The 24,916-nt window shown below is 40.2% G+C and overlaps 1 protein-coding gene and 1 non-coding gene across 3 annotated transcripts in view; one reads left to right on the top strand and one right to left on the bottom strand.

The window, feature by feature from the left end:
* The window catches only part of SLC25A13 (solute carrier family 25 member 13), a 188,159-nt gene that overhangs the window by 14,626 nt on the left and 148,617 nt on the right, over positions 1-24,916 (top strand). For both annotated transcript variants that reach the window (XM_039236270.1, XM_039236271.1), the window contains exon 2: positions 16,000-16,053. In XM_039236270.1, the coding sequence (XP_039092201.1) occupies positions 16,000-16,053 (54 nt within the window). The remainder of the gene's footprint in view (positions 1-15,999; positions 16,054-24,916) is intronic.
* LOC120234442 lies at positions 8,115-8,249 on the bottom strand. The gene has a single exon (XR_005529095.1). It is a non-coding gene; the product is annotated as a small nucleolar RNA SNORA48 (small nucleolar RNA).

The following is a 24,916-nucleotide window of genomic DNA, read 5'->3' on the forward strand; positions in this document are numbered from 1 at the left end:
TACTGGCAGTTCAAAAAGAGCCTCGTCTTGACCTTTGTCCAGTTTTCTGTTGGATTATTTGTCTTTTCACATTGATTTGTTCTAAGAGCAGCACTTTTAAATTAAGAAACTTGGCCCTTTGTCCTGTCTGTTGTACCTTTTTTTCATAGTTGTTTGATGTTTAACTGGTTCATACTCATTTTTTAATTTTTTTAATATTACATATTTATTAATCTTTTTGTTTACAGATTCTGGGCTGTCAGTCATGTTTAAATACAGCTTCCCGACTTAATAGAAGAAACCACTTGTGTTTTTCCAGTATTCTTTCTCTCTTTCGGAAGATTATTTACTAATTATCTGAGGTTATTCTGATATAAGATGAAAGGTAGGGAACCAGTTTAATTTTTGTTGTTGTTTTTCAACCCCAGGAGGTCATGAACCTTCCCTAGTGCCACATCACCAGCCGACGTGACCTGCTGTCAGCTCAGCCCAGACCCTCTGCTGGCTTAGATTCTAAAGAGAAAATACCATCAGTTTAGAAAGCCAAGAGAGCCTCCCCTTGGGGCTCAGCTGCCCTCTGAGGACTCAGTCAGCTCTTCCGCTGGGAGTACAAGGCCCTGTCCGATTCTGCCTCAGGGTACGCTACTTTGCTTCAGTCCTTTCTTCCCCAGCCTCCCCCACACTCACGGATGAAAACCCAGGAGGCCATATTGCTAGTTAGTGATAGGGTGAGAAGTTAAGTGTCCATTTGCAAAGCCCATAAAGTAGGGGCAGATAGCACTCTGTGAGGGAAATCTGGTTGGATAGTCTGGAAAATCTTCCCAGAAGAATTGGCATTTGACTTAGGTCTTGAAAGACCTGCAGCATTTAAGAATTTTCCAGAATGTGTAAAAAAAAAAAAAAAAAGCTAGAATATAATGAACCCCCATGTTCAGCTTATGGCCAATATTGTTGCATTTATAGCTCACCGTCTCTCCTCCATCCATCCCCCTGATATTTTCAAAGCAAATCCCCAACATATTGTATATGTAAATGTCAGTGTATATCTTTAAAACAGATTTTTAGGGGCGCCTGGGTGGCTTAGTCGGTTAAGCGTCCGACTTTCGCTTAGGTCATGATCTCATGTTCGTGGGTTCGAGCCCCGCGTCGGGCTCTGTGCTGACTGCCAGCTCGGAGCCTGGAGCCTGTTTCAGTCTGTGACTCCCTCTCTCTCTGACCCNTGGGGCGCCTGGGTGGCTTAGTCGGTTAAGCGTCCGACTTTCGCTTAGGTCATGATCTCATGTTCGTGGGTTCGAGCCCCGCGTCGGGCTCTGTGCTGACTGCCAGCTCGGAGCCTGGAGCCTGTTTCAGTCTGTGACTCCCTCTCTCTCTGACCCTCCCCTGCTCACGCTGTCTCTCTCTCTCTCTCCTAGAAATAATAAATTAAAAAAAAAAAATAAAACAGATTTTTAAAATGAACCAAAATACTATCATACCTAAAAATAAATTCAGTGATTCTTCAATATGATTAAATATCTATTCTGTACACATTTTATACATTTCCCCATTTCTTATAATTATTTAAATACTTTTTTAAATTGTTATCTAAATGAGGCCCGGGCATCACAATTGGTTGATGTGTCTTAATTTCTTCTTTTCATGCCTAGTTTCTCTTGTTCTTTCAATCTTCTCTTTTTTTTTCTTCTGAAAGCCAGTATACCACAATGGTTGAAATCCTGGACTCTATGTTCAAAGTATGGCTCTGGGCAAGTTACTCTATTTGTACCTCGATCGCCTCATTTATAAAAAGGGGCGTAGTTGTATTTCTTTCCTGGGTTAATGTGCTCATGTTTGTGAAGCCCAGAGCCAGGCCTGGGATACTAAACTTTACAGAAGCATGAGCTGTGGGTTTGGGAACAGAGAAGTTGGTCAGAGTAACATCGAAAGTCACGAGTCACTCAAGAGGGCTCACGTGAGTGAAATTTTGTGCAGTCCTTAGGATGAGATCCTGGCTGTTCAGAGAGCTCCTATTCTTTTTCTTTTGGCTTTCTCCTGGGTTCTTGACTATTCTTCAGTTATATGATGTTGATGCACAGTGGACTTTTGAACAGGTATTTAGTGGAAGCAACTTTTCTATTGTCCTTTTGGTTTGCTGGTTTCCCTTCCTCTGCATTTATTAAGTTCACTGTTCTCTCTCAGAAGCCATTTTAACTTTCTCTGGCATTATCTGGGCTCCAGCAACTTGTGATCTCCTAAGTAGGACCTTTCAGCACTTTATAAATATGTCATATACTTTTTATATTCCTTTGTTCCCCATCAAGAACATACATCCTAGTCGTCAGAACAGCACAATCAGTTTTTATTCATTTAAGGAGCAGTAGTAATTTGACAGTTGCTAATATGTAACAAATTATATTGGGAGCTGTAATTACAATTGCAGCTGGTTCCTAATTATACTGTAACCTTGATGCTTTAAAAAAAATTGAGACTGAGTTTAACCTGTAATAGTGAAGAATAATATTCTGCGTTAGGCAGGTCTGCCTTCTCCTGAGCCATGGGCATTTAGGTATCATAATGCTAAATTAAAAATACTTTTTTTTGAGAGAGAGGGTACAGGTGAGTGAGAGGCAAAGAGAGAGTGGGAGGGAGAGAGAGAATCCCATGAAGGGCAGAGAGAGGGAGAGGAAAAGAGAGAAATAGGGTTCGTGTTTACCCAAGGCAGGACTCGAACTCCTGAACCTTGAGATCATGACCTGAGCCAAAGTCAGATGCTTAACCCACTGAGCCGCCCAGATGCCCCTAAAAAGACTTTATTTTGAATTACTTTGACCTACAGTGTTGTCCAGTAGTATCCTTCATAAGGATAGCTTCAGGTCCCCATCCTGGCTTGCCAAATTCTTGGCATATTCTCCAGGTATTATAATTAGTGTCAAAACAACCTGGGGGTGGGAAGGGGAGTTGCTACTGGCATATAATGAGTCATGGCAGAGGATGTTGCTTAACATCCTACAATGCACCAGAAGCCCCCTATAGCAAAGAATGTTCTGACCCAAAATGTTAGTAAGGCTCAGGTTGAGAAACCTGGGTTAAGGCAACCTGACTGCCTGGGATGTGGCCCTGTGGAAAAGGCATGTAGCTTAGGGTCGATCAACCTGTTTGACCTGCATTTTTCTCAGCTATGAAGGAAGAGATTCCAACCTGCTTCAAGGGTTCTTTGAAAGGAAAGGGAGATTATACAGGTGGGTGCCTGGTGACTCAGCCTAATTAGGCTCATCTTCATTGTCCTGGCCACTCATGATTTTTTTAAGACAATAATTTTGTCTACTTTTAGGTTCACAGCAAAATTAAAAGGAAGAGTCAGAGAATTCTTAAATTCCACCTGTGCCTATACATGCATAGTCTTCCCCATTAGCTTCCTTCAGAGTGGTATGTGCATTTACAGTTGATGAACCTGCATCGACCCATCATTATCACCGAAGTCCCTGGTTTACATTAGGCTTCACTCTTGGTGGTATACATTCTGTGAGTTTGGACAAATTGTGTAATGTTATGTATCCACCACTGTAGCATGACACACCGGATTTTCACTGCTCTAAAAATCCTGTGTGCTCTACCCGTTCTCCATCCCTACTCCCTAACCTCTGGCAACCACTCATCTTGTTACTATTGTCATACTTTTTGCCTTTTTTAGAATGTCATATGGTTGAAATCATACAGTGTGTAGCCTTTTCAGATTAGCAGGTTTCAGTCAGTAATATGCATTTAAGTTCCTTTTTGTGTCTTTTCATGGCTTAATAGCTCATTTTTTTAGTGCTAAATAATATTCCAGTATCTGGATGTACCATATTTTATCCATTCACTGAAATATACCTTGGTTGCTTTCAATTTTCAATAGTTAGGAATGAGGTTGCTGTGAACATTAAACATTTGTGTATAAGTTTTCAGTTCCTGGTAAGAACGGTAAGCATATTTTGATTTCGTAAGAAATTGCCGATCTGTCTTCCAAATAGCTGTACCATTTTTGCATTCTTGTCTGTAATTGATGAGAGTTCCTGTTGCTGCACATCCTCACCAGCATTTGGTGTTGTCTGTGTTCTGGATTTTGGCCATTCTAACATCTTGTTGTTTTAATTTGTATTTCCCTGATGGCAGATGATATGTTTACTTGCCATCTATACATCTTTCTTTTTTTTTTTTTTATATTTTTATTTATTTCTAGGAGAGAGAGAGAGACAGAGCGAGCAGGGGAGGGTCAGAGAGAGAGGGAGACACAGACTCTGAAATAGGCTCCAGGCTCTGAGCTGGCAGTCAGCACAGAGCCTGACGCAGGGCTCGAACCCACGAACCGCGAGATCATGACCTAAGCGAAAGTCGGACGCCCAACCGACTAAGCCACCCAGGCGCCCCTATACATCTTTCTTGATAGTTTTTGTTAAGGTCTTTGGCCCATTTTTTCTTCAGTTTCTTGTTTTTTTTCCTTATTGAGTTTTAAGAGTTCCTTATATATTTTGGATAGCAGTCCTTAATTGGCTGTTCTTTTGCAAATATTTTATCACAGTCTTTTGATTATCTTCTCATTTTCTTGACATTGTCCTTTGCATAGCAGAAATTTCTATTGTAATGAAGTCCAGCTACTCAGTTCTTTCTTTCATGGGCCATGACTTTGGTGTTGCATCTGCAAACACCTGAGCCAAACCCAAGACCATCCAAGGTTGCTCCTTTGTTATCTTCTAGGAGTTTTACATTTATGTCTGTGATCCATTTTGAGTTAGGTTTCATGAAGGGTATAAGGTCTGTGTCTACAGTCTTTTTTCTTTTTTCTTTTTTTTTTTTTTTTGCATGTGGATGTCTAGTTGTTCAACACTGTTTGTTGAAGAGGCTGTCTTTGCTCTATTGTCAAAGATCAGTTGCCTGTATGTAAATCTACTTCTAGGCTTTCTATTCTATTCCACTGAAGATTGGTAATAATCTTGTTGGAAAATTGACCCCTTTGTCACTCTGTAATGTTCCTCTTTATACCTTATAACTATCTTGCTTCAAAATGGGTGCCAACAGAAATTAATATAGTTACTTCTGCTGTCCTTTGATTAGTGTTTGTCGCATATCTTTCTACATTCGTTTATTTTTAATCTTTAAGTTTTTATATTTACAATGTGTTTTTTGTAGATAGCACATAGTTGGGTCTTAGTTTTTGATACATTCAACAAGCTCTGTCTTTTAATTAATTGGTGCATTTAGACCATTGATGTTTAAAGTGATTTTGATTATCTTGCTTTGTATTTTCTGTTTGTGGTTTTGTGTCTGACATTGGTTTGGACGAAATTCTCAATCATTATTATTTCAAGTAAATCCTTCTGTTCTTTCCTTTCTTCTTCTTCTTGTTTTCTCTTTGCTTTTCAGTTTTGGAGATTTCTATTGAGATATCCTCAAACTCAGAGATTCTCCCTTCAGTCATGTCCAGTCTACTAATAAGCCCATCAAAAGCATTCTTACCCTTACAGAGTTTTGATCTTGGGCATTTCTTTTGATTCTTTCTTAGCATTTCCACTTTCTTCTTACATTGTGGATTTGTCCTTGCATGCTGTCTACTTTATCCATTAGAGCCTTTATCATATTAATCATAGTTGTGGTATATTCCTATTTTAATAATTTCAACATTCCTGCCACATTTGAGGCTGGTTTTGATGCTCACTCTATTTCCTCAAGTTGTGTTTTTTTGCCTTTTGTTATGCTTTGTAACTTTTTCTTGAGAGCCAGACATGATGTACTGGATAAAAGGACGTGCTGCAAATAGGCCTTTGATTGGGGGGGTGGGGGGAGCTAAAAGGAGAGGAAGTGTTCTGTAGGCCTGTTATTAGGTCCCTGCCCATGAGAGAGCCTGTGGTTCTGGCTAGTGTACTTCACAAGTGTTTCTCAGGTCTTTTTTTTTTTTTTCCTCCTCTTAGGTGGGAGAGAATGGCTAGAGGTGGTTGGAATAGGGTATTTACCTTCCCAACGGTAAGTTAGGTTCTAATAATACCCCAGCAGGTTAGGCTCTTAGTAAATAATTTCTCCCAAGGACAGATTTTGTTATAAAGAACAGAATGCTCAGAGCCTTTCAGAAAGGTTCCATTTTCTCTCCTCCTAGAAGCACAAAATGATTTTTCTCCTGTATTCACTGTGAGAACAAGGTTGAGTTTCAGGAGGTAAAACTCACAAAAATATGGACAACCCCCAATGGCTGGGCCCCTTTACAGTTTTTAAGTCTCGATCTTGTCCACACTGAGCCTCCAGCGGTTTGTCATTTACAGTGATGAGTTTTTCCTGCATGCACACTGGTTCTTGCCGGGGTTCTAATTGGTCCTTCAGATTACATTTGGAAATAGATAAGTAGATTTGTCACTTTGCCCACTTTATAGATGAGGAAACTAACTTGGAGATGTTAACCGACTTGTCCAGGGTCACCAGGTTAGCAATATATTGGAACCCAAATCTTTACCCCAAACCTGGTGATGTTTGATTATGTCAGGGTGAGCAAACACCTCTGTCTCTAGAAGGAGTTGAAAATATAAACAGTTTTGTTAAATTTTTACTCTTGGGAACATTTACTGGAATCCTAACTTCAATTTAATAACAATAATAATAAAAATCCAAAATTAGTGTGTTTAAAGTTATTTTAGCATAACAGAACACAGAGCTGAACACCACCATTCCTTTCTTAACAGTTATAATCTGTTACTTAATATGGGATTGTAATAGTGATGGCTTTATCATTGTTTAGTTTGTCTACAACAGTGCAGAGTTAAATCCAACACACTTCACAAGCTACTGAGTCCTTCTGATAAACATCTCTAGCACCCCTGAAATGACCCATTTGTGTAATTACCTGGTGGGTTAACATTTGTGGTATATGGTGCCTTATAAGTCAACTGTTGAGTGATATGAACTTTTGAGGGTTGATTACACAGAAAGGTTGTGGTTTGAAGCATGTTTAACAAGGCATCTTGTCTGTGTACTTATTTATATTTCAGTAAGTTTTTTATAATCTCTGCTCTTCCTCTATTAGAACTTTGGGAAACTGTAGAGTGAAGAATGAGGTTCTCAGTGAATTCAATAAAATTTATTTTTCTTAACTTTCATGAGACACCTCATTCTTTCTTCTCGAGCTAATGGTAACTGTGGTTTTGGGGAATTCCAAACTTACTTTGCAATTACTGATTGTATCAGTCAAGGTTCGCTTACAGAGAACAGAATCCACTCTAGCTGGTTTAAGCACAGGGAGATTTATTACAGGGTATTAAATGGCTTACAGAATTTGTTGGGAAGGTGAAGAAACAGATTTCAGGTCGAGTTTTCAGGAGTGCTTTCCAGGCACAGCAGGGCAGGCCACCAAGGGAGCAGTCATAGAGTAGCCTGCCAGAAGGGGGGTGTTCAGAACCATACTGCCACAGACATGGTCAGGAGGTTGCGACAGGAAAAGCAGACACCTCTAGCAATGATGCTTGCTGGCAGAAACAGCAGAAGCATGGCCCCCAACTTCCAAATCTTTGCTTTCCAAAATTTTGCCTTCCAAATCTCCCCCAGCTTCACCTGATTGACGGCACCTAGGCCCCATAGCTGCAAGGGAGCCTGGGAAATGTAGTTTTCACCTTCCAGTGTCTGCAGTACAGGAAGATGTGTGGTGATTCAGTTCAGGAAGATAGAGGGGAAGGAGTTGGTCCCAGTTTCTCAGTTGTTAGGCCACACCCTAATAGTGCTTTCCCTTGGGATTCAGGTCCACCCACTATGCTTCCACGGATCCAAAAAGACCAGGAAGGAACTTTTCTCCTTCCACCTTTTTTTTTCTGCTTGTCACTGCATGCACACCGTGCTTACAGAGGGACTATCTCACTTTTCATGAGCTGCCTCTTCTGGTTTTTATTTCATATCTAAGGTAAATAATTACTTAACGACAGTAGAATTTTCCGTGTAAGCCTGTGCTTGTCTTGGCTTTCAGCCATTTTAGGTTTGGGAGGCCTGAGTGAAGGCCCAAGCTGAAGTTGGGATCTTGGGCCCTAAGTCAGTAATTCTCAACTGAGCCCCACATTATCATCTCGTGATGGAGCTTTCCCATTTTAGAGACTCTGCTTGAATTAACTTCTGCAGTCTGGTTTTTTTTTGTTTTTTTTTTTTGCTACCCATGTGTCCAGGGCATGAACCAGGCACCAGCACAGGCCAAAAGCCAAGATGGGATAAACAAGGAATTGCTTTGCCCCAGACTGATATGAGGCTGGCACCGCCGACAAGGTGCCACTGTACCCAGGTCAGGGACCTAGCCTCTGCCGTCTAATTTGATGGGCCTGGATATTGATAAAACCCAGAAGTCCCTCAGGAGACTTGAATGTGCAGCTGCAGCTGAGAACCTCCATCCTAATCAGATTGAATTGGACATTAGCTAAAGCTGCGTTTATTATTTTTTTTAATGTTTTATTTTTGAGAGTGGGGGGGAGGCGCAGAGAAGGAGGAAGACACAGAATGTGAAACAGGCTCCAGGCTCTGAGCTGTCAGCACAGAGCCCAACATGGGGCTCAGACTCACAGACCGCGAGATCATGACCTGAGCTGAAGTGGGACGTTTAACTGGCTGAGCCATCCAGGCGCCCCTAAAGCTTTGGTTCTTAAATTTTAACAGCATCAGGGTCACTAGGAGGACTTTAGTGAAACTGTGTATTGCTGGTCCCAACCTCCAGAGTTTCTGATTTGTAGATCTGGGGAAAGCTATGATTATTTGCTTTCTAAAAGGTCTCACTGGAGGCTTATTATCCAATGCTCACACTTTGAGCACCACCAGCCTCGAGGGAGGCATCTAGTTTCGTTGTCCAGATTTGATTTCTACTCACCTGGAAGACTTTCTTCCTTAGTCAACATTTTTTGGAGCATCTGCTTAGTTTCTGTTGTTTGCTGGAGTTGGGGATGTGGACACTTGAGGAGATCATGATCTTAGATCTTTAGAGCTTTTCACTGGAAGAGGAGAGCTTTTCTTTTCTTTACATTTTCTTCGTCAAGTTAGTATCCCTTCTTCTATGTAGGTTTTCTTATGCTCTTCCCTGCTGTCCTAGCAACTATTTGGGGCATACAGTTCTGTACCATTGCAATTTGTTAATGAGCCTATAGCTGTGGCTTGATTTCAGTGTTAGAAAGTCAGTTTAAAAAATATTCCTACATGTAGAAAAATCTTGCCTGGTATTTTCCTTTTTTGGCTGCTTGAATTCATATTAAAATGCGAGCGAATTCATTTGTCCTGGAAGGTATCTTTCTGGTTCTCCTTGCACATTTCCCGTTACCGCCTTTTCAAAACCAGTCGTTGAAGTTGTTATTGTTGGCTGTTTTTTTCATATCTAGGATGCACCTAACTCGTGTATCTGTTTTGCAAATGCTATTGATAGCCCGTTTAAGCTATTATATCTACTGTTTGTCCTGTCAGAAATTTTACATATTCTCTGCTCCTCAAATTTTGTCCTGTGGAATGTTGATTCATGGAATTGATTTGAAATTTCCATACTAAAATTCAATAAAGGCAAATCTTTCCCATTTTGTGGAAAAAATATGTAATGCATAGTTTTTTCAGTTTTAACCACCTCGTTCTTTTCCTGCCCTCTCCCTGGGCTTGCGTATTTATGAAAGTTATCTGCTATAATATATAATTCTCTATTATACTGATTTAAGTAGCAAGTGGTCATATTTCATAGTCATCTGCCAAGAGCCCTTTTCCTCCTTGGTGATTTTCCTAACTATGTATGAAAACTAGTTCCTTTATTTAAAATGCTAGATATAAAAATATTTGTTTAGGGTGGAATCTTGTCTACAAATGCAAATTCAGAAGAATGATGATAAAATCAGACAATTAGATTGTAAGAACAGTAGCTGTAAATATTTACATGCTGTTAGTATAAGAAAAAAATACCTAACAATGAAATTCAGTCTTCTGGAAACAATCTCAAGTTTGATGAATCTTCTCTAGGCTTGTTAAAGTGATGCACAGTGTGCATGCTGGGCAGCTGTTTTGAGTTGGCTTAAAGAGGGGCACTGCATTTCTGTAGTTCCCTTTTTCTAGCTCCTAGAACTTCCCAGGTACTGACTTTGCTACCAGGTAGGTGCCATCTTCAGAACACTGGTACTTCTAGTTCCAACTTTCTGTTGTCTTGAATGCAGCTGTGTAAGTTCTTCCTTCATTGCCCATGATACCAAAACAGGAAGATTAGAATGGGAAGTAGAAGTAGAACTGGGAATTCTGAATAGCCACACAGCATTGGGGAAATAGATGGAATTAGTGCAGAGGTAAGGAGGCCCAGGAAGCTGGTAAATTTTTTTCTGAATCCATCCCCTATTGAGCCATAGTTACTTTGTGCTTCAATATGGTGTGTTCAGAACCTAATACGTAGTTCAATGGGCCTCAGGGGAATTCATGGTGTATCTGGAACTCTGAATCTGTTCTCAAGAAGTAGCATTGGTTGGGGCTAAGCTAGCAGGGGAGGTGAGTTAGGAAACCTCGATGTTTAGTGGTTTGGTGAGTGTTTTTGAAGTTCCATGAGTTCCTTTCCCCTCCTTCCTCCTAATTTTTTCCTTCTTAGGTCATGAGCCAGGTTACTCATCACTTAAAGAGTAAGCATGGTAGAATGTAAACCCCTTTCCATAAAGAAAACAAATAATTCCACGTATTTAGTACTTTAACTCTGTGTCCTTTTTGATGCTAAGCACTTTATGTAATTATCTCTTATCACTCTTTCAACCATCCAGGACTTCCATTTTGCAGATGAGGAAAGTGAGGCTGAAAGATCAGGAATCTAGCTCAAAGTCAACACAGCTAGTGAGTTTAGAGGTCACACGTGATCCTCAATCATAAGTGGTCTGACACTAAAGCCATATTCTTTTTTTTTTTTTAAATATTTTTATTTATTTCTAAGAGAGAGAGAGACAGCGTGAACAGCGGAGGGTCAGAGAGAGAGGGAGATACAGACTCTGAAATAGGCTCCAGGCTCTGAGCTGGCAGTCAGCAAAGAGCCCGATGCGGGGCTAGAACCCACGAACCGCAAGATCATGACCTAAGCGAAAGTAGGACGCTTAACCGACTAAGCTACCCAGGCAACCCTCTAAAGCCATATTCTTAATCACTGGATGGACACTATAAATTGGTGGTGTTAGGAGAAACTGGAAGATTCTTGATTTCTAGGCATGTATTGTATTAATGGTTAACATAAGTTATGATCTGTTTGAAGCTGCCTGGAATGTGGCTCAGTGGAAAGACCAGTATAGTAGGAGATGGAAGATTTGGGATCTGATCTAAGCTCAGACAATACTTAGAAATGCAAGTACAAATTGGTGCCAAATTTGACTTTTGGGGAAATAATTGACTCTGTGTCTTAGTTTCTTCTTCTGTAAAGTGGGACCAATATTAAGTCCTCTCCAGGTCTCAGATTTTGCTGTGAGGATCCAGTGAAGTAATAGTCATATATTGAAAATATAAAATGTTCTATATACATTAGGTGACATGACTTGGAATTGTTGGGTTACAATATGGATTTTTTTATATCTACCTTAAAATCCCTTTATTCATCCATTGATGGACAGTTAAGTTGTTGTTGTGTCTTGGCTATTATAAATAATACTGCAGTGAACCTGAGCATGCAGCTATCTTTTTAAGTTAGTGTTTTGGTTTTCTTCAGATAAATGTCCCAAAGTGCAGATAAATGTCCCAAAGTGGAAGAGTTCTGTTTTCAACTTATTGAGGAACCTCTATACTGTTTTCCATAGTGGCTGCACCAACTTACATTCTCACCAGCAGTATACACGGTGTTCTTTTCTCCACATCCTTGCCAATACTTGTTATTTTTTACCTTTTTGATAACACCCAGTCTACAAGGTATAAGGTAATATCTCATTGTAGTTTTGATTTGCATTTCCCTGATGATGAGTGATGTTGAGCATCTTTTCATGTGTCTGTTGGCCACCTGGATGTCTTCTTTGGAAAAAAAGTCTCCGGGAAGAACTTCTACCCATTTTTTAATTAGACTCTTTGCTCTTATGTTATTTAGTTGTAGGACTTCTTTATATATTTTGAATATTAGCTACTATCAAATACATGTTTACAAGTATTCTCTCCCACTCAATAGGTTGCTTTTTCATTTTGTTGATAGTTTTCTTCCTGTGTGCAAGCTTTTTAGCCTGACATTTTCCCCCTCAACTTATTTCTGCTTTTGTTGCTCTTGCTTTTGGTGTCATACTAAAACAAAACAAAACAAAACAAAACAAAACTCATTGCCAAGACCTGTGTCAAAGAGTTTATCACCTGTGTTTTTTTCTGGGGATTTTATGGTTTCAGGTCTTAGGCTCATTAAGTTTTTAATCCATTTTGAGTTAACTTTTGTATGTGATGTAAGATAGTGGTCCAGTTTCATTCTTTTGCATGTAGTTGTCTAATTCTCCGAGCACTATTTATTGAAGAGACTATGCTTTCTTCATTTTTTCTTTTTGGCTCCTTTGTCATAAGCTAATTGACCATTATGGGTGGGTTTGTTTCTGGGCTCTCTATTCTGTTTCACTGATGCATCTCTTTTTATGCCAATAACCACACTGTTTTACTCACTATAGCTTTGAAATATGGTTTGAAATCAGGAAGTATGATGCTTCCAACTTTGTTCTTTTTTCTCAAGATTGCTTTGACTATTTGCTTTTTGTGTGTGTTTTTTTTTTGTTGTTGTTGTTGTTTTTGTTTTTTTTGTTCTTGGTGGTTCCATACAAATGATAGGATTGTCATCTCTTTGAAAAATGCCATTGGAATTTCAATAGGGATTGTAATGAGTCTGTACATTGTTTTGGATAGTATGGACATTTTAACAATTGATTCTTCCAATCTATGAGTCCAGAGTATCTTTTCATTTATTAGTTTCTATATGAATATATAGATTCATTACCCTAGTTAAATTTGTTCATAGGTATTTTATTCTTTTGATGCAATTGTAAAGTGTTTTCTTTATTTTTATAATAATTTGTTATTAGTGTGTAGAAATGCAACAGATATTTGTGTATTGGTTTTTGTATCTTGCAACTTTACTGAATTTGTTTATTAGTGCTAACAGTTTTTTGATGGAGTCTTTAGAGTCTTCTGTATCTAAGAAGTCATCTGCAAATAGTGACAGTTTTGTTCTTCATTTCCAACTTGAATGCCTTTAATTTCCTTTCCTTTGCTAATTGCTCTGGCTAGGATTTTCAATACTATGTTGAATAGAAGTGGCAAGAGTGGACATCCTCTTTTTTGTTCATGATTTTAGAGGAAGGGCTTTCAGCTTTTCATTGTTGAGTATGTTAGCTGTGGGCTTGTCATGTATATCTTTTATTATGTTGAGATACATTCCTTCTATATCTACTTTATTGAGAGATTTTTATTATAAATAGATTTTGAATTTTGTCAGGTGTTTTTTTCTGTCTATTGAGATGAAAATAGGATTTTTATTCTTCATTTCATTAATGTGGTATATCCTTCAGCTGAATGCAGATGTTGAATTTTCCTTATATTGCTGAAGTAATTCTGCCTGATCATGGTGTATGATCTTTTTAATAGACTGTTGAATTTGGTTTGCTAATATTTGTTGAGGATATTTGCATATATGTTCATCAGGGATATTAGCCTATAATTTTTTTTCTAGTGGCATAGTTGTCTGATTTTGGTATTGGGGGAATGCTGGACCCATGAGGTTGAAGGAGTTTCTTCCTCTTCTATATTTTGTGAGAGTTGGAAAAAGATTGGTATTAGCTTTTCTTTTAATGGTTGGTAGAATTCACTAGTGAAGCTAGCTGGTCCTAGACTTTTCTTTATTCGGAGGTTTTAAATTACTGGTTCAATCTCCTTACTCATAGATCTCTTCAGATTTTTCTATTTTATCATGATTTAGTCTTGGTAGGTTTTAATATGTTTATGTAATATGTAAAAATATGTTTCTAGGAATTTATTCATTTCTTCTAGGTTGTCCCATTTATTAGTATAATTGTCCATACTAGTTTTTTAAGATCTTTTGTATTTCTGTGGTGTCAGTTGTTGATGTCTCCTTTTGTTTCTGATTTTATTTGAGTCATCCTTTTACTTGGTGAGTCTAGTTAAAGGCTTGTCAGTTTATCTTTTCAAAGAACCAGCTATTAGTGACATTGATGTTTCCTATTGTCTTTTTGGCCTCTGTTTCATTTATCTGTGCTCTAATCTTGGTCATTTTCTTCCTGTATGCATGGTGTTCTCCTGTGCCTTAGATCTTAGTAGAGTTATAGAGTGAAAGCTTTGTTTCTTTCTCTCAGAGAGGTGTAGTCTGGTGGGGAATACAGAATGTGTGGGGGTCAGTAATGGAAGAATGCTATGGGAATTTAGGGCAAGGGAAGTTCACTCTGAAAAAGCATTGCCTACGGAAGGCTTTATGAAGTGCATGGTGTAGTGAATTAATTAGATTTTAAAGGATGTGGTATTCAGATGGAGCAAGAATAGTTCACTTTGTGGAAACTTACCTTTGCTTTTAAAAGGAAACTCAGCTAAGTACCTAGGGTCACCATATGCCTTCTAAAAAAAATGTTACTTATGGACTGTCTTGAGATGTGGAACTCAAAGCGAATTTCTCTTCGAGCTAAGAAGATGGAGGCATTTTTATACTGTCTCATTTTCTCCAGTGGTATTTGGCCTGTTCTACCTTTCTCAGAACATAAACCTGCAAGGAAGGAATCTTCTCCTGAAACCTTTAGGTTGGCACTATCATTAATCTTAGGTTGGTTAGCATTCTGTTTTTTCCTCCTTAATTGAACACCAAAAAACACTAATTCAGATTTTTAAACATTACCAAAATCTTATGGATAAAAGTAGCATGGTGTTTGCAAGTACTCAGCTGAAATTAAAGGAGTTATCAGTCTTGCTTTGGGAAACAAGGTGACCAATCAGCTCATTTCAGAAACACTACTTCTCCCATTCCAGTGATTAGTTAATAAAATTATTCCTGACAGTGGCAGGCCAAGAAGCTCAGGCAGTTACATATTTAGAGACAGAGAACACATTGTCCAGAGATCTCAGAAGAGCCTTTGCAAACACACAGAAGGGATTTAGAACAATTTGCATAAATCTCCCTGTGGATAGAGCCATGGCTCCGGCATTAGGTATTAAGGTGGTTCCAGGAACCCCTCCTTGGCTGTATCATGGGGTGACGCTGTGCTTGGTGAGAATTCAGTCTCATGAAGGTTTTTGCCAGCAGGATTGGGTGATGGGACACTGAATAAGCCCACTGTTTGGTTCCACATAAGGACTCTTTTGTGTTGGCCTGGGGTAGCCATGTTCAAGTTTGTCTTGCTTTTTCCCCACTGATGTTTTTGGACTTTGTGGGCTGGGGAGTTAAGCACAACACCTATTCTGAGCTAATCTGTCAAATTTTGTTCTTGAAAGGTAACCGTAGCCCCTTGTATTTCTACAATGTGGAGAATAATAGCCATACCTTTGGGGACTTCTGACTTCTTAAATTAAAAGTCGGGGAAAGGAGGAGAGCTTGCGTGGCATGCCCAGATAGTTAGGCGTTCATGCCTGTTCTTGGCGCAACTGTGGGAAGTAACTCCCTTGTTTGTTAATATGATTTGCCTTGTTTACTAACTTCTTTAAGAACTATGTTCTCTTGCATAGTTAACAAGCAAATTGTATCTTAATATTTAATATTCCCCCATGAAAGGGTATGGGTCACTCTGGTGTGTAGTTTAAAAATGCCAAGTGGTTACAAGTCTGTTTCAATTTTTCCTTTTTCTATTTATTTTTTGAAAAAAATTATATTCATTAAAGACCACATATTAAGAGCTTTACTGGTTTCTTGCATAGCCTGTTATCATTCTAGAAGCCACATAAGGAGTCCAATTTAAAACCCAGGGAGTAGTTTATGCATTGGGGAAATTTGGTGCTTTAACTACAAAAATGAAATCTGCTCATTTCTAACCTGGAGTTTATTTTCTTTCAGTCTGCTAGCTTGATTTCTCAGCTTTGTTCTAATAATATAAACATTTTTATGTTTATTTATAGGTGGTTTTAACCAAGAGAGCAGATCCAACTGAGCTTAGGACAATATTTTTGAAGGTCAGTATAAAGGAATCTATTTTGTTTCTTATTTAGTTTGTGTTCTCAAATTTTTAAGATTATTTTCAACCAGTTCTTTATTTCATTGTTATATTTTTTAAAAAATCCCAAAAGGTAACTTTACATAAGACTTATGGAAGAGATCTGTTACAATTTTATGTATTTTTTGAAATGTATCAGAAACTAGTAGGTGCTTGTTTGTGATGGTAGTATGGTTTACATTTTAATTCCTTTTTTTGTGTCAGATACTGGAAAGGAGTTGCTGGGGATTTAGTCTCACGACTCATTTACCTTTCCTGGATTCACCTGTGCTGTTTGACAGTCATGCTTTTTCTCCTAAGATGTTTAAAGCTCTTTGTAAAATTCCCATGATCCTTCATCCATCCGGAAACAACTACCCTTGCCTCTCTTTGTAGAAGCCCATCGCTGTTGTTACCTTCATTGTCATTATCATCAGTTAATTGCAACTGTAGTGCCAGGTGAGGAGGCCTCAGTAGGAGTAATAGTACGTATTAGATCACAACAGATACCACATATTCCCTTAGTGTCTTACATCTCCCCTACTCTGAGACATTGGGCAGTGAATGAATGATACTCTAATTAGAAGTCTACCTCTGGTCCCAAATGGTGAACCACATGTAATGTTACTCACCTGGAATTAAAGGACTCGGAAAAGGCCACTTTTATAAAGATCATTTATAAAGCATATATGTGAGCTTTTTCTAAACATGATGGAAAAGCAGCTGGGCTGTCCAGACAGAGGACCAGGGCTTCAAATGAAAAACTTGATGTTCTGCTGTGTCCCAGATAATATGGTTCAGAAAGTTACCAATTCTGTGAGCATCACTTTCCTCATCAAAGTGTGTTACTATTAAAAAATACTGAGAAATCAGAGAATTTGAACACTGACAGGATTATCTGATATTAAGGAATTGTTACTGATTGATTTTTAGGCTGGATGATCGTATTCTGATTATGAGGGCTATAAAGAGTCTGCTGCTCTTAGAGATACACACTGAGTATTTACAGATGAGATTATGATGTCCAGGATTTGCTTTTAAATAGTCTAGTTTTGGTGAACTATGGTTGGTATAATGACAGTTCTTGAAATTGGTAGATGGATCATTGGGTTTTTTACCCTGTTTTTTCTACATTGTACATGTGTGAGCATTTTCATAATAAGTTACAAAAATTTGTAAAGATTCAGTGAAAAAACTTGGATGAAAGTGCCCAGAACCTGATTTGTATTACATACTGATTTGGTAAATGCTTTAAATTAAATGATTCAGCATGAGAGACAGAGGCTTCCAATGGAAATGGTTAACAATATGAGTAGTGTTGTGGGGAGGAAAAGGGATAGACTTGTGAGGAGGTTTGGATTATGTGTAGGAAAGTAGAATTCTTTATAAATTTGGTTTTAGCCCAAGAGGACAACACTGTATAGAGATTCTAAGTAGAAAAAGATTCTAGAGAATGAAAGGGCAGGACACAGAAATGCTTTGATCCTCACCTGGTTTACTTATTGCTCTGTGTTTGGGGCCCACCATAATTGGATGAGGTGTGTATGAGAACCATAAACATTGTTAGTATGTAAGTTTAACGTCTATTTTATAAAACTCTTATGAGGTAGTTGGGAAGACCTCTTGCAGAAGAGCACACGAGTGGGTTGCCAGAGAGCCTAGAAAAATGGATAAAGCTCATTAACTTGAGCTGGCAAAGTCATAATCTAATTCTTTGAACTCTGTCACTTCTGTTTAGCAATAGTTGTGGGCATCCTTCTGACAGGAAATGGGAACAACTCAGAGTGTCTTAATAGGTGGCGCATCGTGGATACCTACTGGTCTTTTGGCACGATTGGGTAGAAAGGCTCCAGGTAAAAGCTGCATCCACCTTTTGAGGCCACATGCTTGGTGGCTAGGTTAGGTTAAGATCCGGCTTTGGAACAACGTGTCTTTTCCAGCTGCTCCATGTCAACAGCAGGCAGGTCTGTAGTGGAGGCAAATATCGGTCAGGGAGACCCAGGGAGGGCAGGAACTGCATGTAGAATTCTGGAGAGTCACCTGTGAGGTTTCTGAGGACGTGGGTCTGAAGGCTGGGGTGGAATCTTTGGGACCAGCTGGGAAGTGCTCGCTTCTCTTGGGGTGGCTGAGACAAAGTGGCTTTTGAGTGAGAGTGTAGCTTTGAGTCCAAGGGGTCGATGGGGCCAGGAAGGGGGGAGGGGGCTGGCTGTGAAGAAAACAGTGATCAGCAGTTTCTGGAAGGGATTGTGGATCTGGCAGAGGTTTGGGTGATCTCATAGGGCCTGGGCAGTGTAGAACCAACACAAATCCACCCTGGCTCCTCGTGCGGGGGATCTCTTGTTTACCATCTGGCGCAGACGGTGTTGTGGTGGGAGGAGAATAGGGATGAGGCTTGCGGGAGCTGTGCCAGGCACGTCTCCACTGTGGCTGCTCTTTCCAGTGAAGTATGGATCAGCAGTAAGCACTCTGTAACCTGACTGCTTTGCTGACTCTCCAACTTTCTCCTGACTTTTCTTCCTAACAAATACCCTAGCCTTCTGTCTATTACACTGGTTAGAGGATGCTTCTGGAGCTTGGGGGAAGTAGACCTTTGGACCAGATATGCTGTGAGCAGGGAGTCGGCAACTGCGGAGGTCTGAGAGAGCCAGACAAACTGGGCGAGATGAGGAAAGCGGGGTCCTGGAGGACTGCACTGGGCCCACATCTGGCTTATTTTATTTTATCCTTAGGAACAGTTCAAGTCAATTCCACTTTCTTCTTTCTTTTTTGGGGGCAGTTGCTTACTGTATGTTAAGTACAGTGTTAAGCGTTGGGGATATAAAGATGTATACTTCATGGCTCCTGCCATTTACTATCTCACTGTGTGTAAGTGTAAAAAAAAAAAAAAGCCATAACATGGTTGATAAGCATTATATGGCATTAATTAGTAGGAAGCTGATGTGGGACTAATTACATCTTGCTTGCAGGGGTCATTGAAGTTACAGACCGGGCTAGACAGTGAGTAGGTACTTATCAGATGGAGGAGGTAGAGGAGGGTTGTGGGGTAGAGGAAGACTATTCTGGGCAGAGGAAACAGCAGGTGTGAAACGAAGGTCTTCGAAAGTGCCGTGTGTGTAGGGGTGGGTGGGCTGGAGCACAGGCTCCTGGGCAGCGCACTGGGATGGTGGGTAGGACGGCACTTGCTGTGCAGCGCTCCTAGCTGAGGCATTTGAGTTTATTATGCAGCCTGTTCTGGCGATAAGTGGCTGGCAACATTTTGTTTGGGTGTGGAAGTTGAAGTCTATGTGTGGTCAGTTTTGTTTCTAACCTAAATGTTGCCATGCATTTTTTTGCCTGCCTAACACTTGTGGTGCTGCTTCATGTTAATTTGGGCACATGTATTGAGTCCTTCCGGTTTAAATAAAACACCCAGAAACTTTGCGGTGAGTAGGATGTGCAAAATAGATATGAGCCAGGACCATGTCTTCAAGGAGATCAGCTTTTATACCTCCTCCTTCAAGGAGGCCAGATTTACAGGCATGCAGCAGGTAACAGAGGATGTAGGTGGGCTACGGGTATGTGGTTAAAGCAAATGCCACAGGAAACACAAGGAGAGAGTGGTCCCTGTGGTGGGGAGCGCTCAGAGAAGGCTCCTTGGAGAGGGAACTTGGGGAGCCCTAGGATGAGTGGAGCTGGAGAGGCAGGGAGGAGGGCAGCTGGGGAGTTTCGGGGAGGGGGAGGAGGACCACATCTGACGGAAGTCCCGGAAATGGGTTTGGGAGCTGACAGCCTCTCCAGGTTCAAGAATTCTTGCTCCTGTTTCAAACGTTTATTTAAATTCAGCTCTGTGCGGGGGGGGGGGGGGGGGGGGGGGGGGGGGGGGGGGGGGGGGGGGGAGTCTGCCTAGCATTACAGGGTGTGGGTGACAAAATTAGAAAGATAATTGGGAGTTTGGCATGTCTGCTAAACAATAGGAAAGCACTGAAGGTTTCCGAGTAATCCAGTGACGCTGGCAGGATGAGTTTGAGATTTGGTTGGTACGGCAGGCTCGGGAATTTGGCATCCTGGGCGTAGTCGTGGTGTGAGACCCTACAGATTTGACTGGGGTTGTGGCAGTGGGGGAAATGGAGAGTGGGCAAGCTGAAGACACTTTTGAAGACTGCTTGATGAAAATGGTCTTGTGCGATGGGTGAGAGGGAGCAGGGGAGAAATACGACCACTGGCTCTATAGTCTGGGTCAGGGAGGTGCCAGTAATAAGAATGGGGAAATTGAGAAGGAAACCGTTAGCTGAGGGAGACCAAAGAGGGTGATATGTATTGTTTACAAGTACGGAGGTGGACGAGGCTGAGTGCCTATAGTGTAAGATGTGAGAGGTGGGAAAATTGGGTAAAGGGACTGGACAAGAGGAAGAGGCCTTTGCAGTTTGTAGTAACGATACATAGTGGGCTGCACTCGGATTTTTATAACTATTCTTTGTCAATGAAACATACGTATTTAAAATTTTTGTTAACAAAATTGGAAAAACTTCCTTTCTGAAAACTTTTGAAGTGAAAAAAGAGTTCATATTTATTGACAAAAGTTGAAAAAGCAGAAGTATGTAAAGAGGAGTAACTTGTAATTCCACCCTATAGATACAACCTATATCTGTATATAAATATGTATTTTATATACCTATCTCTCTCTCTTTGTGTTTCTGTCTCTGTGTATGTATGTAAATCTTTTTTTCCTTAACAGGAGAAAAAGTACTGATTTATCTAGTTTTCCCCTTGATGCATTAGGAAACCCTTTTCCTATAATTGAACGGATTTCTATAGCATTTTTACTGTTGTGTGCTCTTCCACATACACCGTTTTACTATCGCTCAGCTAGCGACTTCCTATTATTGGAGGCTTCACTGTCTTCTCTGCTCTGCTACAGCAGTAATGAATACTCTTGAACCTGCATTTTTGCATATAACTTGCATATGTTTAATCATATTAAAACTTACAAAAAAATTTAAGGAGGAGAGGCTTCAGGCTATTTGTAAAATCTGTTCCCAGAGAAGAATCTGTGGTAGCTGTGTGGTCCACTCCCCTGACAGGGGCTCCTCTGTTCCCTGCTGCAGGGGCCTTTGTCAATGTACTGGAGCACCTTTGTCAATACATTCTTATTATGATCGGTCTCTCAGTCAGAGGAACAACCTTTGGTATTTTTATTATAATCACAAGGCAGACCACCTCAGCCTTGGTGATGAGCTGGTTTTACAGACTGAAGGAAACTGTTTGCTGTGTTCAGATGAACATGTTCTTACATTTATAAAATTATTTCTTTATCACCTCTAAAAAATGGGGCAGAAAATATCTCAGTGGTTTTTTTAAAATATAAACTATTGAGGTGTGAATCAAGTGCACAAATCAGAAGTACTGCTCCGCTAACGTTCACGAAGTGAGCACCCTGTGGAACCAGTGCCCAGAAGCCATTTGATGCCCCTTCCAGTCAGTACCCATCCCTCCCAAGGGTAACCGGTTGTCTGGCTTTCAACTTTATGTAAATGGAATCATACAACATGTTTCCTTGTGTCTCATTTCTTTTACTTTTGCTATAGTTAAGATTCATCCACATTGTTGTGTGTGGTTGCTGTTAGTTTATTCTCATTGCTACGTTATATTCCGTTGTGTGAATGTCCTACAGTAGTTCATTGATACATCCTACCGTTGGTTGACATTTGAGTTATTTTCCATGTTTTTGCTATCCGAAATAATTCTGCTGTGGACATTGAAATGCTAAAGTGCGTTTTTATTCTCTCTCTCTCTCTCTATGGATATACATATATATATTTGTATATGCACACGTATGTATATGTACCCATGTTTCTGTTAGACATACTTATGATCAAAATTGCTGTTTCTGCCAAGCAGCATTCTAAAGTGGTTTAACAGCTTAGTCTCATAACACCAGTGAATGAGAATTGCATTTGCTCCACATTTTTGCCAGCACTTGTTATTTCTTTTGAATTGTCCTGTGTATGAATTAGAGGTATGGCATTGTAATTTTATTTTGCACATTCAGTGGAATTTTTTTTTAGGGGTCAGCAGCTTGACAATGATTCTAAAGGTCATTTGGGGGAAAATCAGAGTGATCAGGCCCAGAAAACTCCCAAGACGGAAGTGGTATGTTCCTTCATTCGACAGATACTTATTGAACATGTTTCATTCTCTGCCTGCCACCAGTCTGGGACCTTGAGGATTGCTGCAGTGAGAAGGACAGGAGAAAATCCTGTCCTGATAGAACTTTCTCTCTAGTTGTAGCAGTGAAGATGCATGTAATCTTGCAAGGGTAAACAGGTCAGTTGGCAAAGATTCCTGGTGCTAGATGACAAGAAATGTCAACCCTTCTGGCATTCCTCCATGGAATTCAAGGGTGGCCTTGGGGGGAGCCTCTCTTTCCTCTAGGAAGCCATTCATTGCCAACCCATCAGAACTGGTGTTGAAGATGGACTTACTTGCCACGCTGTTCCCTGGTGACCGTACGATAATGAGTATGTGGTGAACATAGCATGAGAATGATTTCATTTGTGCTCCTGGGACAACTGAGAGATTAAGTGGGGAAAAGAAAAGTTAGAGGATCTTGACCTCAAACCACATAAAAAATCAAGTGCCAGTGTATTAAAACTTAAAAGATAAACCTAGTTGAAAAAAGCTGAGAGAAAATGTGGGTGAATATTAGTCTTGAGATGAGGAAGGCCTAGGTTCTAGACTTAGAAGTAATAGAAGAAATTGCAATAGTGGAAAAAATCTGCAGACTCGATTATATAAAAATACCAAAGTGGAAAAATATTTGTGACAAATCTGGTACACAAAGGAGGGGAGAAAGGGCATGGTCCCGCACTGCTGGTGGGAGTATAAATTGGTACAATCTTTTCTGGACAGCAGTGTGATAATAAGTATCAAGAGCCTTCCAGTTCCTCTCCTTTGACTCAACAATTTCTCTTCCAGGAGTCTAACCTTTGAAGATTGCTAGGAATTTGGAGAATTGTTATATACGAAGCCGGTTACCTTAGCTTTATTTAAAAATACCCCAAACTAGAAATAATTTTAAATAAATTAATGATTCACCACTATCAGCAAACATGGGTATAATTCTTAATCATAGGATTGCTGTAATTAGCAGCAACACTTCCTTTATATTTCTTGTCTTTTGACTCAGGAAAATCTAATTCTTATATATTTCCAAAAAGCCATTTCAATGCTAAATGAAGAATAGTAGGATTCTTGGACTATTTTTGAGCTTTTCTTTTGTACCATGCTAAAAAATGTTAAAACGGATTATACAGAACATTTATAAAGTGCTTATTGTGTGTAACACATTGTGCTAAGTATATTACATGATCCTTCATTTATTTCTAGCATTAACTATATAAAGCAGGTAATGTTGTTATCCCCATTTTATAGGTGAGGAGCTAGAGACCCAGAAAGCTTTACTTGCCTGCGGTCATACAGGTGGTTAAGAGGCAGAAGCAGAGCTCAGTGCAGGCTCAGCCCAGGACCGAGGGACTCCAAAGCCTGTTAACTAAGTATCTAAACAAGAGTTTTTCTGCATTGGAATTAAAATGTAGAAATAACAAAGAACTTTTAAAAACAGTCTTTATATTTATTTTGAGGGGCCGGGAGTGAGAGAGAGAGACTCCCAAGCAGGCTTCTCATTGTCAGCACAGAGCCCGACGTGGGGCTTAATCCCATGAATGGTGAGATCGTGACCTAAGCCTAAATCAAGAGTTGGTCGCTTAACCAACCGAGCCACCCAGGTGCCCCAAAACAGTTTTAATGGGACTTCACGCTGGACCTGCAGAGGGAGTGGAGATGCTGTCATTGGCACGTCACGCCACCGTGCCCCCCACATCACTGGCCTCCTTGTGGTTCCTGTCACCTGTCTAGCCTTGTTCTTCATGTAGCTCAGAGTCCTTACCTCCCCACCCCCAAATCACTCTCCTGTCCCCAGGATCAAGAGGTCCTCTCTCCTGTTCCATAAGGGTACTGTGTGATCCCGTGTTGTTTCTCAGCACCTCCTATGGCCCCAGGGACTCCACGGAACAGGAATGAGCAGCTTCCCGCTTAGAGGAATTGGAATGTGTTGCCAAAGGCAAGAGGAACACTGTGAACCAGCATCTTTGCCACCTAATTCTCATTGACCACTTTCACTCTAGAGCACCCTTTCGTATATCCTTTTCTAAATCCCACAGGACACCATGCAGTTCATAGTTCGCTTTCTAGTTTAGCCTGTTCATCCTCCTTTCTTGCATTATTGATGCCCTTGAAACAGGAATGGGGGCAAAAGAATTAGGTTGTTTCCGTTCATGATTTTATAATTAATTGAGTGTGTATTTTTTTTAAAGCTCTATGTCCTTGCCAAAAACAAGATGTAATTTGTCTTTCCAAATTTCTGTAAACTAGAAATTTTCATTCTCATTCTCAGCACTGATGACATTTGGGGCTGGATCACTCTGGTGTATGGGGTCATCCTATGCCTTGTAGATGTTCAGCAGCCTCCCTGACCCCTACAACTAGATGCTGGGAGCATCCCTACACCCGATTATGACAGTCAAAATGTGTCTCCGGACACTGCCAGATGTTCCCCTGGGAAGAAAAATAATAACAACAGAAGAAGTGACAAACTAGAGAACACCCTTCCCCATCCCCTTCCCCTCTCTCCAAAGGCAGGTAACATAGAGAAGGCTGGTCCTCGTAGATCATACTTGGCTATCAGGGAACACTGGTGTTTGTAAGCTGGACAGTCAGGCTAAGGTGCCCTCAGTTGAGAACCTCTGGTATAAACCTAAATCTTGGCAGACTGCACGTTTTTGTTTTTTTCTATGAGGTGTTGCAAA

The sequence above is a fragment of the Hyaena hyaena genome, unplaced genomic scaffold (genome assembly GCF_003009895.1).
Source record: "Hyaena hyaena isolate Hyena2069 unplaced genomic scaffold, ASM300989v1 scaffold_109, whole genome shotgun sequence".
NCBI classification, from domain to species: Eukaryota; Metazoa; Chordata; class Mammalia; order Carnivora; family Hyaenidae; genus Hyaena; species Hyaena hyaena.